The sequence below is a fragment of the Procambarus clarkii genome, chromosome 73, assembly GCF_040958095.1.
Source record: "Procambarus clarkii isolate CNS0578487 chromosome 73, FALCON_Pclarkii_2.0, whole genome shotgun sequence".
Taxonomy (NCBI): domain Eukaryota; kingdom Metazoa; phylum Arthropoda; class Malacostraca; order Decapoda; family Cambaridae; genus Procambarus; species Procambarus clarkii.
In genome coordinates this window covers 23,426,182-23,441,277 of record NC_091222.1, presented here as the reverse complement: position 1 = coordinate 23,441,277, position 15,096 = coordinate 23,426,182, and the positions used below count along the sequence as shown (strand labels likewise).

Genomic DNA, 15,096 nt, shown 5'->3' with positions numbered 1-15,096 from the left:
CTATGAGCCTGAGTGGTTTGGTCATCATGTGACAACTGTAATTTAGAAAGACAGCAGTTGCTTCCCATTCCTATTACTTCCCTGGAAACACAAACCGTAACTGTCTTTATTTTCTGCTTGTTACAACTTGTAATAAAGTTGTTACATCTTGGCTTAACGTGTTTATGACGTATTAGAACGTTGTTACAACTTGCTATATTGGTTGTTATAACTGGTTAGGTGTTAAAACTTGTTCGAACGTTGTACCAACATCGTAGTTTCGGTGTGTCTAGCGGGTTAAGTCCTTGTGCCAAGCTAGTATTGAAGTCATTACCAATGGTTGTTGAATGACAGCTGTGTGCACATTAACTAGTAATATCGTAATCAAAAGATTTCTGAAACATTATAATTATTACTTTCTCATCTGTTTTAATTTCATTAATCATTGCTTCCTCACTTTTCCCTAATAACTTAGAAGGAATAAAATTATGATGAGAAAGCACTGAAATATATGAAGATAAAGAGCTGGGATATGAAGAAGAGATGCAAGGCACGATGGCATTGCTCTGCTGTTAAGTCCAGATGATCAAAATTATGACTTACGGTATATAATAAAAAACCTGCAAGGATAAATAACATTGTTACATTAAGCACATTTGTTTATTAATTGATAGAATGCACTTAGTTACAGTGACTTTTTATGTAGAGATAACCGTCAAGTTCTCTATAATAATTAAAGGGCCATGAGTAAGGACCAACTATTATGCTTTATTCTAAAAATATAAATTAATAATAAACAATAACTACTGTATATTATTCACATACATCAAAATAAAAAAAAAATTCAACTGTAAATCAAGTGCAAATAGCAAGGTAAGGTCAGGTAATTATCAGGAGAAAGTAAGTAATTATCAAAAGAAGGCACCAAACTGGGAAGGCTATGTAGCACCATCAAATGTGCGGAATAATCATAGGGCGCTAAATATCACCAAGGATGCCAATACAAGAACAAAAATGCATAAGGCGAACGATATCAAAAGTATCCGATTCACCAAGAATTCCATGGAGGGACAAATGACCGTGAGGAACAGTCGGAAAACAAGACACGCTCGTCCTGGAAGTCAGGACATTCACCAAGGATATGCACAACCATAAGAGGGACAATGCAATTTGGATAATAAGGAGCAGGGCGGCGCTCCATTAAGTAACCGCGAGTTAAGCATGTATGCCCAATACACAACCACGCCAAACCCGTTTCCCATCGCCGGTTATGGTAGTCAGAGGACGGCCACGAGGACACAACTCTTAAGAGTACGCAGTTTGTTACCAGTAACAGAAGACCAACAAGCCTGCCAACGGGTAAGGTTGGAGGAATGGATAACTGGATAAAAGTCGGAATAAGGAATATCTTTACAAGAGATGGGACAAGGGCGGACAGCTTCCTTGGCGTTTCAGAACCATAGGAGGGGTAAAAGCTTTAGTGATGCTGGTTAAGGATGTACAAAACTGCGGAAGGAGGACTCTCCACTGGAGCAAGGAAGGAACAACACGAGGAGATATCAGGAGAAAGCAATACGCCATTACAACTATTTAGCACTTTGAAGGAGTATGAGGTTAAGTGTTTGGAATAAGATGGAGGAAAGGAATGATACCCAACCACTTGGGCAGTCGAGGATTGAACGCTGACCTACAAGAAGTGGAACATTGCTGTACCGTCCAGTCCAGTCCAAGTGGGTGAGTAAAGTCACAATAATGTGGTTGAAAATTAAACACCCAACCTACACATCTGAAATACAAGATGTCTTAACATTTCAGTCCATTCTGGACAATTATCTAGTTTTAATAATGGTCCAGGACCGACTGATATGACTTCACTTCCTTTATTTTAAGATGTGTGAATTAGGTGATAAATCAAATCAATATTGGCTACTTAAATACCTGGCAACACACAGGCCTATAGCTTATGATTATATGCCTATGTAGTCAACATTTAAACTTAAGAGCTATATTTATAAATTGACATCACTTTTAATAAAAAGTAAATATCCTTGTAATTAATAGTTTATAAATAATTACATGAATAATAATAGCAATTAGGCCTAGTCTAAGGTACTACCATGAAATAAATGTTACCAGGATAATACAAATTCCAGTCAGATTAAATATAAATGTTCCCATGTATAATGCACATTCTGGTCAGGTTAATATAAATGTTCCCTATATAATACACATTCTGCTCAGGTTAATATAAATGCTACCTGTATAATACCAATTCTGGTCAGGCTAATATAGATGTTCCTTGTATAATACACACTCTGGTCAGGTTAATGTAAATATTCCATGTAAAATACACATTCTGGTGAGGTTAATATAAATGTTCCATATATGGTACACATTCTGCTCAGGCTAATATAAATGTTCCATGTATAATATACATTCTGGTCAGGTTGATAGTGACGTTTCCTGCATAATACACATTCTGATCAGGTTAATATAAATGTTTTCTGTAAAATACACATTTTGCTCAGTTTTTTTTTTTTTTTTTTTTTGAGATATATACAAGAGTTGTTACATTGTTGTACAGCTACTAGTACGCGTAGCGTTTCGGGCAAGTCCTTAATCCTATGGTCCCTGGAATACGATCCCCTGCCGCGAAGAATCGTTTTTTCATCCAAGTACACATTTTACTGTTGCGTTAAACAGAGGCTACAGTTAAGGAATTGCGCCCAGTAAATCCTCCCCGGCCAGGATTCGAACCCATGACATAGCGCTCGTGGAACGCCAGGCGAGTGTCTTACCACTACACCACGGAGACTGAAAAGGTTAATATAAATGTTCCCTGTATAATATACATTCTGATCAGGGGGAAGTACATTATACAGGTTCCCTGTGTAATACACATTCCTGGGGGGGGGAGCCACTTGCGGGGGAGGGGGGAGCCAAAAATACCAAATCCTAAGAAAAGCCAAATGATCCTTTGACCATAAGGAAAAGAAAGTACAGTGGTACCTCAGCTTTTTAATTTATTCTGTATCCAGAGAAGATTCGAAAACCGGAATAAATTTTCCCATAAGAAATAATGTAAATTGAATTAATATATTCCACACTCCCAAAAATATTAACTAAAAAAACAGCGTTCAATGTAATGAAACACCATTTTCTGGGTGAGACCCGGAGGCTCCCCGGAGCTATCCAGGCTTATATTGCTAATGTCAGACTTTGGCATCAATCATGTGTATGGGGTTCTTTAGGCCTACTGGGGACCACAAGCCAGAACCTGGCCCCCTCAGAGAGGCACGAGGAGCAATGGCCTATAGAAACCCCCGTATGGTTGAAAGTATTCTATGTCTGCCATCTACCGGGGATAGGCACCCAGAAGGGTAAGCACCCCAAAACAAACCCCTATTCTGGTTAAAATTACTACAAAATGCCAAACTAGTGGACAGAACTCCCCAAACAGAAACGAGCAATCTAGCATGACGTCACACATCGCCGCACCGCTGTCTGCGCAGCTCCTCCCTCCCCAAGAGAAGAGAAGGGGGAGCCCCAGACCCCAGCACTGGCAATCCACATCCCAGTTCTTAGGCTGGATATCAAAACACATGAAAAACTGCTGACCAAGGGGTGGGAGGGTTGCCGGGGAGCCTCTGGGTCTCACGCAGAAAATTGCATTTCGTTACATTCAACACTGGTTTTCTGGGGGGAGCCCCGTTGGCTCCCCAGAGCTACCTACCAAAAGATGAAAACCAGAGGGATATACCCGGGAGGCTGTCGCCACTCACACCTCAATACGAAGATGAGACAACTGCTGCAACCTACGACCCAAAGCGACACAGGCCCGATTAGGCCAAGGAACGTTTACCAGGTTTTGTGCAGCCAAGACCCCTGTTCAACCTCCAAAAACCGCGCGCCAGAATGTCAACCTAAGACATGTTACCGAAAACAGCAGCAAGTTCAGCAAACTTACGAACGTCATGGGCACGGGGATAGACTGCAGGCTGACGGGACCGAAGAACCCTGCAGACGACCTAGGAGACCCAAACCCTGGAACAGGGAAGAAGGGAAACCGGATCAACCCATAGCGCATCCCCGGTCATGTAGTCCGTGGAATGCAAATAATGGCGGAGAGCCGCAACCGGACACAACACATGATGCACCTCTGGCCAAACAAATCAAGCATCAACAACCCAAGGACCCCTCAGGAAAGCAGCAGTCTCATTCTTCGCCAGAAAAGGAGACGGCTGAAACCAAACAAACCTACCACCAGGACCAAACGAGCAGAAACCCCTGCGCCGGAGGAGAGCGTGAAGCTCCCTGACCCAAGCCCCAAAGGCCAGTGCCAAAAAGAAAAGAGCCAAAGGAGCCAGCACAAACTGAGGAAAAGTGAGATAAGAGGGCACCCTGTCCAACAACCAGGATGGCTCAAGCAGTGCACGAGCAGGCCGGAGGTGAAACAACGCACGTGACAGCTTGCAAAACAGTGCAGAAGTAACATCAATACTGAAAGAAAGCTGCAGCGGCTCCACCAGCGCCGCACGATAGGCGACAGTATTCGGCATAAGACGATGGTCCTGGAATAACCAAGAAAGAAAGGACAAGACAACCTTGACAGACAGCGAAGTACACCTACGAAGCAAAAGAAAGAAATTGAAGGACCACTAGGAGACTTCATTCTGCTACCAAGATGAAGCCTGCAGGTGGGACACAATCAATGAAGCCACCTGATCACCATATAGATGATGATAGACTCAAATAAAAAATACCATACACAAAGACTCAAAGATCGAACCAGCCACGTAATGTACCGAACCGATCTGCTGAAAAAAGCGGAGCCACGGGAAAACCTCTGGGTTCGGACACCAAGCAAGCAGGACCTGAAACCAAGGCTGGGTCGGCCACCACGGGGCCAAGAGGCCTACTCTCCTCTGGTAAGTCTCCAAGCGAGTCAGGACCTGGAACAACAGCGGAACTGGGGGAAAGAGGTACAGGAACCCCCCACCTTGACCAGTCCTGCCAAAAGGCATCAACCCCGATGGCTTCACAGTCGGGGAAGGGCGCCACATATATCGGAAGACACCACGACCACGCTGACGCGAAGAGGTCCACCTCCGGGCACCCAAACATCTAGTAGAGCCAACTGAATGAGTCGGAGTCGACGGTCCATTCCGTGGACAGAGGAATGAACTGAGACAGGCCGTCCGCCAGAACGTTGGACACCCCTCGAACGTGAACTGCCAGGAGAGCCAAACCACTAGAACTCAGCAGACGAGTCACCCGAAGCGACCAGCCCCAAAGAGCCACGGACTGCATCGAACCCCCTCGGTTTAGACAATGAACCACCAAGGAGCTGTCCGAATGGAGCCTGATTGTCAATCAACGGGCGACTGAACCCTCCGAAGAGAAAACCACACTGCTGCGAACTCCTACACCGTGCTGTGGGATCGACGGAAGGTTGGACCCCTCCGCCCGTGGCTGGCCTGGTGAGCACTGGTCACTAAGCCCCCAGCCGAGCGATGACACGTTCGTGAACACATCGAGCGAGGGCTCGGGTAGGCGCCAAGGCACAGAACCCCGGAAAACCCGAAGAGGAAGCCGGTGACGCAGCAACCGACGCAAGGCCCCCAGGGGTCGTGAGAGAGGCGGAAGGGACGTCCCCAAAGGAACCAGAACAGCCGACGAAGTCAAGCCCGACCCAGTGGGTACACCATCATCACAAAGTTCAGGCTCCCGCACAGACCCTCGAGCAACCGCCGGGGTGACCCGGGAGCCCTCCAGAAAATGGCAAAGGCGGGAACGCAGGTGAAGCAGAGATCCAGAAGGGAGAGACAAGGAAGCGGTCCAAGAGTCCCAAACAAGACCCAGCCAAGTCCAAACCTGGGAGGGGACCAGATGGGACTCCCACCAGTTCATCGAGAACTCGAACCCAGCGAGCTGGGAAAGACCCAAATTCCTGGCGAGCAGACAAGGGGACCGGGTGGGAGCCCATACCAGCCAGTCGTCGAGGTAGGCCAGCATCCGAACACCTACAAGATGCAGACGGGCCACCGCAACCCGGGTAAGGCATGTGAAAATGCGAGGTGCCAGGTTCAACCTGAATGGGAGACAACAAAAGCGGTAACCGACGCCCCCTACAACAAAACCGAGTCAGTCCCTAAACCCCGGATGAATCAAGATGTGCCAATACACGTCCCAGAGGTCCAGGGACACCATCCAAGCACTCGGCTCCAACAGCAGCGAGACCTGGGCCAGAGTAGTCATCTGGAAGGAGGGGCAATGAACCCAGAGGTTCAGACAGGACAAGTCCAGAATGAACCTCAGGTCTGCACAGTCCCATTTCGGGACTGGGAACAGATGGGAAACCCATCTGAGAGATGTCATTGTTTCGACCACACCCAAACGAACCCACTCCAAGATAACCCGATAGAGCGCAGGAGAAGAGAAGTCCTGCTAGCCCCGAGTCCCCTGAAGGAGGACGAGACACCTAACGCCACAGCAGACCATCGGAAACGACCCAAAAAGCCCAGGAATCGTGGGACCAGCCATGTGTGAACAGAGCAAGCCTCCCCCCCAATTGCTCCGTCAATGGGATGCACCATGAGAGGGCCGGTGCCCCTTACAAGAACCTGAGCCTTGCACAGAGTGAACACCGCGAACTAGATGAAGACGGTTCCAAAGCCTGTGCCGGCACCGAAACTGGTACCAGTGGCAAATCTGACGAGCAGAACCCTGAACCCTGGCACGACCCCTCCGGGAAGGCTCCCCCCTCCCCGGGACCCTTGAGAACCAACAAACCTAGACCCAAACAGAATGAAATGAAGACCCAGACCTGAACGAAGACGGGTCTATAATAAAGTCGTAATCCGGGTCGCACAGGAGGTAAGCCGCAAGGGAAAGGCTGGCGCACCTGTAGAAGCTGGACAGAAGGGGGCCCCACCAATCAGACCCACGCTTCACCAGGGGGAATGACTCGTATGCCTCTGTGGCCACTCCAGAAAGGGCATCCCCCGAGACTGACCAAGTCTCAAGACCCTCTAAACCCTGCCCCGACTCCAAAACCCTCAAACGTTTAAGAGGCGGAAGCAGAGGAAAGGGAAGGGGGGGACAAGATCGAATCACAACAGGGAAAGGACGAGGGAGTGAAGACTGAACTAAGGCCGAAGCGACCAACACCCCTAAGTCCGGGTCCCTACAAGCAAAACAGGGCAGCCTCAGGGCCCCTATCAGTGCAAACTGCCTCTTACCTTAAGGTGAACCAGGGAGCCAGAACACCCATAGCACACAAAGGGCGGCCGAAAACCAAGCAAAAAACGACCAAGCAGAGGCAGTTCTATTGAACTTGTGAAAGGTGGCCCCAAGGGCAGTACTTACCGGGCACCTAGGGAAGGGAACCCTAGGTGCATGCAGCCCGAGTACTTTAGAAATACTACTGGCTTGTGCATCCCCTATAAGAAAGCTGCCTCCACACCACAAGTCACAGAGCTGAGACTAGATCTGGAGCCAAAGCACATATGACTTCTGCCTAGCGCATCAGCCTCAGAACTAGGGTGAGGATTGCTGGCACGGGGGTCTGGGGCTTTCCCTTCCCGCTCCAGGGGAGGGGGGCTGCACAGACAGCAGCACAGCTATGTGTGACATCATGCTCGTTTGCACGTTTCTGTTTAGGGAGTTCTGTCCACTAGTTTGGGTTTTTGTAGCAATTTTAACCAGAATAGGGGTTTGTTTTGGGGCGCTTACCTTTCTGGGTGCCTGACCTGGTTGATGGCAGACACAGAATGCTTCCAACCAAACGGAGGTTTCTATAGGTCATTGCTCCTCGTGCCTCTCTGAGGGGGGCCAAGTTCTGGCTCGTGGTCCCCAGTAGGCTGAAAGAACTCCATACACATGACTTAAACCAAAGTCTGACATTAGCAATATCAGCCTGGATAGCTCCGGGAGCCGACGGGGCTCCCCCAGAAAATACATTTTATACAGAATAATACTCGTAGGTACCTTACCAATATTGAAGACTCTTGTTGGTGTATGGGAGACAGCGAGGAAAGGGGTAGCAGAAGAGATGTTAGTGTTTGGATGGGGAGTCCCCTTCCATTATTACCGTAGAGATGACATTTCCGGGGTACTCTCTCTCAAATTTTGCATGCATACCACTAGGACCTGGTTATGGCTCACTGCTTGCTTGTCTTACTAAGAATTTGTCAAAAGACACTTGTTTTTCCCTATGTTTTTCTTAGGTTGAGCTTTACCACTGACTTTCTTGGAATCCATGGCGTGATATATAATAAGAACTCTAATGTTCAGAAACAAAAAACAAACAAAAAACAATGAAATTCTTTTCAAAGAATTCAAGCACGGTCATCACTAGTTGGGAGGCATTGGTAAACTTATGTGCGCCATGTGCTTAGTTTGCCCATACGTGTATCAACAAACTCGAGCACCGAGGCAAACTTCCAGCACCGAGTCAAAACTTTTCGAAGAAATTGAGCTCGAGAACCAAAAAATTTGAAAACCGAGATTCCACTGTAGTTATTCAACTGTACAAGTTTGTGATGCACCACCATTTGGAGAGTTGTATTCAGGAAAGAAGACCTAAGCTTAAGAAGGACATATCTGCTTTGGACAAAGTTCCACATTGTAACAAAAACCATCCCAGAACTCAGTCTATCTAGGGTGGTGGAAAATGTCTTGACTCACAACCGTTTGTCACTGAATGGGTTCTGTTACTTTTGTACTTTGCAACTATTTAGAATGACTACATTTAAATTGTGTAAAGTCACTAAAAGTAATGCTATTGTTTTTCTACATAAAGCTCATGTGTCTTACTAAACTTAATTTACATCCAAACAGTGATATGGTTTTTCTTCTGTATGATTCCTCATGAGTATTTTTAGAATTCTTTTCCTGAAAAATCTTTAACCCTTTAACTGCGCAGCCTATAAATATGACACCCCACCCCCCTCCCCCCAGTGAGCAGGAAATAAATTCTCTTGAAAAAATTCTTTTGTTTTTTAAAGTGTCAAAAACCATTCCCTCAGTATGGGTATGTCAAAAAAAATTCGAACTTGTACTTACTTTGGCTGCTATGGGGTCCGTAAGTTGGCGCGTGACGTCATCATTCCCTATTCGCCTGTGACGTATGCTCTCGGGGGCCAGTAGGGTGCCCGGGGCGGGGCACGTGAGTTGACGTGTATATATTTTTGTTTATTTTTTGCTCACAGTTCCAAATACATTTTATTTGTTTTTACATGCTAATCCTATGTATAATGAACCCGTACACTACATTATGGCAGTAAAACATCCGTACTGTCCGAGGACACTGTGTTACGTGCATGACACTTGTGTACATATATGTTGCACATATTTACCATGTATCATGCTAATTTATGTATATATACAATCTATTTACACACTATACACTGTCACACACTATATAAATTCACCATCAACACATTCAGAACACAGCGAGTGTAAGCAGCCACACCCAGCCAGCCCTCCCTCACTCCTCCAACATTGTATTCACCAACATTGCTCCTCCCTTCATACAGTTATTCACACCAATGTTTCATGTTCATTTATGCATATTTACAAAATATGTACACACTATACACTGTCACACACTATATACATTCACCATCAACACACTCAGAACACCACGAGTGTGAGCAGCCACCCCCAGCTAGCCAGTCCTCCCTTACTCCTCTAACATTGTATTCGCCACCATTCCTCCTCCCACCATACTGTTAATGTTTTTATTACACTATTTATACATGTTATATATACCTATCTACATGTTTTATTTACCAGAATCATGCAAGTAAGCCAGTATTGTGTCCAAACAGTACAGTGGCCACCATACACTGCATGACAAATCACACAGCAGACAGCAGACGATGCTACGATTACGACGTCACCTCCCTCACCAAAATAGCTCCTCTCAACATACTCCTGATGCTGTTATTGCACTATACACACATACACTGTATGTACACATGTAGATGTGTGTTCCCCATAGCGAACCACGAAGCTAGTATGGTGAGCAAAACAAGAGTGGCTGCCACACAGTGAGGCTACCTCAATTCTTTCCCTCCCTCCCTCCCTCACCAAAATTCCTCCTTCCAGAATACTACGCACAATGCTAATTATAACCCACAATCTTGGTCACTAATTTCTGTAAATGAATAATTGACCACATGTATATTTTGAAAAGGAACCTATAAAGTCGTTTGAAGATTCCTAAATGGACGAAATAATGCTGTGGTGCTGTGGCTAGCGCTGTGAACATCGTGAACAGCATTGAATAACTGATATTTGAACATTGTACTCAGTCATTATCACACTCAGGCTCTTCTATAATACTATCATGGCTAAATAATACAGATTATATATATATATATTTTGACATTACTAGGCGATGCTGTGGTCACACGCTGAACAGCACTGCTGTGTGCTCATACTGCAAGCACTAGCCTTGGTTGCTCACTCACTACTCAGGATCCCACACCCGGGAATGTGGTCCACGATTTTTTTTAAAGATGGCATCTGTTTACAAGAGCCCTGAGGAAACTGATGTGAACCCCATGTAGCCGCGGGAGTATTGAATGGAACGTGAAAAATACAAATAACTGGAGGCGCATAGCACGTCCCAGGCGTGGGCCTGTAGGCGCAATGCGGAGTTAAAGGGTTAAGACACTCTGATCAGTGATATGGTTTCTCTTCTGTATGAATCTTCATGTGAGATATTAGATGTGATTTTTGTGAAAAATCTTTTAGACACTTTGAACAGTGATATGGTTTCTCTCCTGTATGAATCCTAATGTGTCTATCAAGACTTGATTTTTGTGAAAAATCTTTTAGACACTTTGAACAGTGATATGGTTTCTCTTCTGTATGAATCCTAATGTGAGATATTAGATGTGATTTTTGTGAAAAATCTTTTAAACACTCTGAACATTGATATGGTTTCTCTCCTGTATGAATCCTAATGTGTCTATCAAGACTTGATTTTTGTGAAAAATCTTTTAGACACTCTGAACAGTGATATGGTTTCTCTTCTGTATGAATCCTAATGTGAGATATTAGATGTGATTTTTGTGAAAAATCTTTTAGACACTCTGAACAGTGATATGGTTCCTCTCCTGTATGAATTTTCATGTGAGATATTAGATGTGATTTTTTTGAAAAATCTTTTAGACACTCTGAACAGTGATATGGTTTCAATCCTGTATGAATCCTAATGTGAGATATTAAAAGTGATTTTTGTGAAAAATCTTTTAGACACTCTGAACAGTGATATGGTTTCTCTCCTGTATGAATCCTAATGTGTCTATCAAGACTTGATTTTTGTGAAAAATCTTTTAGACACTCTGAACAGAGATATGGTTTCTCTCCTGTATGAATCCTCATATGTGATTTTAGAGCTGATATTTTTGAGAAGTCTTTTAGACACTCTGAACAGTGATATGGTTTCAATCCTGTATGAATCCTAAAATGAGATATTAAAAGTGATTTTTGTGAAAAATTCTTTAGACACTCTGAACAGTGATATGGTTTCTCTCCTGTATGAATCCTAATGTGTCTATCAAGACTTGATTTTTGTGAAAAATCTTTTAGACACTCTGAACAGTGGTATGGTTTCTCTCCTGTATGAATCTTCATGTGAGATATTAGATGTGATTTTTGTGAAAAATCTTTTAGACACTCTGAACAGTGATATGGTTTCTCTCCGGTATGAATCCTCATATGTGATTTTAGAGCTGATATTTTTGAGAAGTCTTTTAGACACTCTGAACAGTGATATGGTTTCAATCCTGTATGAATCCTAAAATGAGATATTAAAAGTGATTTTTGTGAAAAATCTTTTAGACACTCTGAACAGAGATATGGTTTCTCTCCTGTATGAATCCTCATATGTGATTTTAGAGCTGATATTTTTGAGAAGTCTTTTAGACACTCTGAACAGTGATATGGTTTCAATCCTGTATGAATCCTAAAATGAGATATTAAAAGTGATTTTTGTGAAAAATTCTTTAGACACTCTGAACAGTGATATGGTTTCTCTCCTGTATGAATCCTAATGTGTCTATCAAGACTTGATTTTTGTGAAAAATCTTTTAGACACTCTGAACAGTGGTATGGTTTCTCTCCTGTATGAATCTTCATGTGAGATATTAGATGTGATTTTTGTGAAAAATCTTTTAGACACTCTGAACAGTGATATGGTTTCTCTCCGGTATGAATCCTCATATGTGATTTTAGAGATGATATTTTTGAGAAGTCTTTTAGACACTCTGAACAGTGATACAGTTTCTCTCCTGAATGGGCACTCATATTTAGCTTTGGAGTATTTCTGAACATAGTTTTAAACAATGAATATTTAACACAGATTTTTTTCTTTGTATATTTTTTGTAGGCTATTATATGAGACGTTTTAATATAATATTTTTGAACATTCAACACTGATTAGATTTTTCTTTTGAAGAAACATTTGTACTGTTTAAAGATTTATAAATTCAAGTAAAGTTAGTTGATCCAAAAACCTAAGTATTATTATCTAAAGAAACTTACTACATTTGATTACTGAAGTCTTGCAGATAATGATGATTATTATTATTATTATTATTATTATTATTATTATTATTATTATTATGAATAAATTCTTGTATGCTTTATAAATATTACAGAAAATTCTAAGTAATACATATTTATGATATAGTTTTTTAAAATGCAGTTTTTGTGTATTATTAAAGGAAATGTTAAAAGGTGCCAAATACTTGGATTTGGGGATCTGTAAATAACACAAGTTACAACACTGTAGCCAGCAGAGACAATCAGGTTATAGTGGTACCTCTGTTGTCAACAGATAGCCCAGAATATCAAATAAGCTACAGAGAAAAATCCAATTTGGTAGAAATATAAAGCAACTGAATTGTCAAGACATACGAGAATGGAAAATCTGATTTGTAAATTGATGGTATGGTTGATTCATAAATAGTAAAATATTGTGCTTATTATATTATAAAATATGCTAAACTTAAAATATACTATACAATATGTCCTGTGAGTTATCAAGTGCAAAACATATATACAGTACATATGTACTCCTCTACACGTAGTTGCTAACAGGAGATTTAGTGTATGTAAAACTTTGTAAATATGTAAAACAAGCACTGTGGCAAGTTTGTTCAAGATTTTTCAATGTCACTGTATCACTTCTAAAGATGTATATATATATATATATATATATATATATATATATTTATAGAAGAGATATATATTACCCATACATACATATATAGAGACATGTATGTAGAGTGATTGGAATGAAGGTGTGTTTACTGCAATGGGTGATAAGGAAACACATGACTATTCTATCTGAAAAGAGTTGAGTAAACATCCATCCACAGGATGTCGAGGATGTGGATGTAACAATCAGGATGTTGAAATTGGCTCAAGACAAAGTTTTATCCCAATTCATGAAGAACAGTTTTTCTGACACTGTAATGAGTTTCATGACACTGCTGATGACAACCACCATGTATTCAGTCTATCTGACAGTGTTATGCTTCATGACACTACTCACACTATGATGTATATGCAGTCAATCTGACAGTGTTGTGCTTCATGTCACTTACTGCTCACACTATGATGTATATGCAGTCTATCTGACAGTGTTGTGCTTCATGACACTGCTCACGCCATCATGTATACAGCATTGTTGACACACATGATCTCTAAGCCTAATGGTTGGTGGCAGTGCAGGTGACAGTCTTCTGATGACAGTAGGAGCTACAAAAGAAACAATTGAGAAATATTGAGGTCTTTAGGACAACAAATATCAAATACATAATCTTTGGTATTTAATAAAGCTTTCTCATAATAGGCAATCTATATTTTCAGGACTGCAGAGTTTCTTCTGCAATGAATATATGGGTAAAAAAGGCTATACTATATACTAAACTATACAACAGTACATATTAATGAAATAAATTATGAATCAGAGTTTAGTGTAAACTGGTCAATCTGTACTATTTCACTCCACAAAACAAGAACTTCATATTGATTTTACCTTTTTTGTTTTTTGCTAAATATATTAAACACACTTTTGCATATTTATATAGAACATATACATACAGACATTTTAATAATATAATTATAATCAAACATATAATTAATAACCTCTTTCTTGTACCAGAGTGAATATAAATAAATAAAATGATACGGCAGCACTGATAGCTGGTACACCACCTCAACACTGATAACTGGTATACTACCTCAGCAATGATAGCTGGTACACTACCTCAGCACTGATAGCTTGTACACTACCTTAGCACTGATAGCTGGTACACTACCTTAGCACTGATAGCTGGTACACTACCTTGGCACTGATAGTTGGTACACTACCTTAGCACTGATAGTTGGTACACCTCAGCACTGATAGCTGGTACACTACCTTAACACTGATAGCTGGTACACTACCTTAGCACTGATAGCTGGTATACTACCTTAACACTGATAGCTGGTACACTACCTTAACACTGATAGCTGGTACACTACCTTAACACAGATAGCTGGTACACTGACACTGACCAATAAGCAAGCAGCGATCAGCTTCTGGCAACAGACGATCAGCAATGGACAGAAATATAATGCCACGACACCAAATATACCAGTCACTGACCAATAAGCAAGCAACAATCAGTCAAATCAAGAAGGAGGCATGTATCAATTTCAGTAGTGTGGCATCTTGTTGTGAGTTATGATCTCAGCCTGTGTTATGATCTCAGCCTGCAGGAGAAACGAGTCTCCCTTCTTGAGAGTTATTCAGCAAGCCTGACCTAACTAGAAGGTCTAGCAAAATTTGAGGTGATAACGCATATGTAAAATAGCTGGTTGGATATGTGTAACAGTTTGAGATTATGGGCAATGCAGAAGAAAATAGATAAATGACTGGCTAGGAGATGTGGACATTTTGCTGGAGGCGTGAGGCTCGCTTCCGGAGGACCTTGACCTCACTTGAGTGCCAGACATCGCAGGGGGAAGCCGCGCTCCGTTGAGCTCCCGCCAGAAGGGAACCCCTAGTGATATATCTCTAAGAGAAGAGAAGAGTGTAGACGTACCAGCTGT

At 42.4% G+C, this 15,096-nt stretch overlaps 1 protein-coding gene across 1 annotated transcript in view; it reads right to left on the bottom strand.

Annotated features, from left to right (window-relative positions):
* Nucleotides 1-625: 625 nt before the first annotated feature.
* Nucleotides 626-15,096, bottom strand: part of LOC138356527 (zinc finger protein 84-like) — a 113,773-nt gene continuing 99,302 nt past the window's right edge. The window contains exon 2 of the mRNA XM_069312692.1: nucleotides 626-13,758. Coding sequence (XP_069168793.1) covers nucleotides 10,669-12,327 — 1,659 coding nt within the window. The 5' untranslated portion in view covers nucleotides 12,328-13,758 and the 3' untranslated portion in view covers nucleotides 626-10,668. The remainder of the gene's footprint in view (nucleotides 13,759-15,096) is intronic.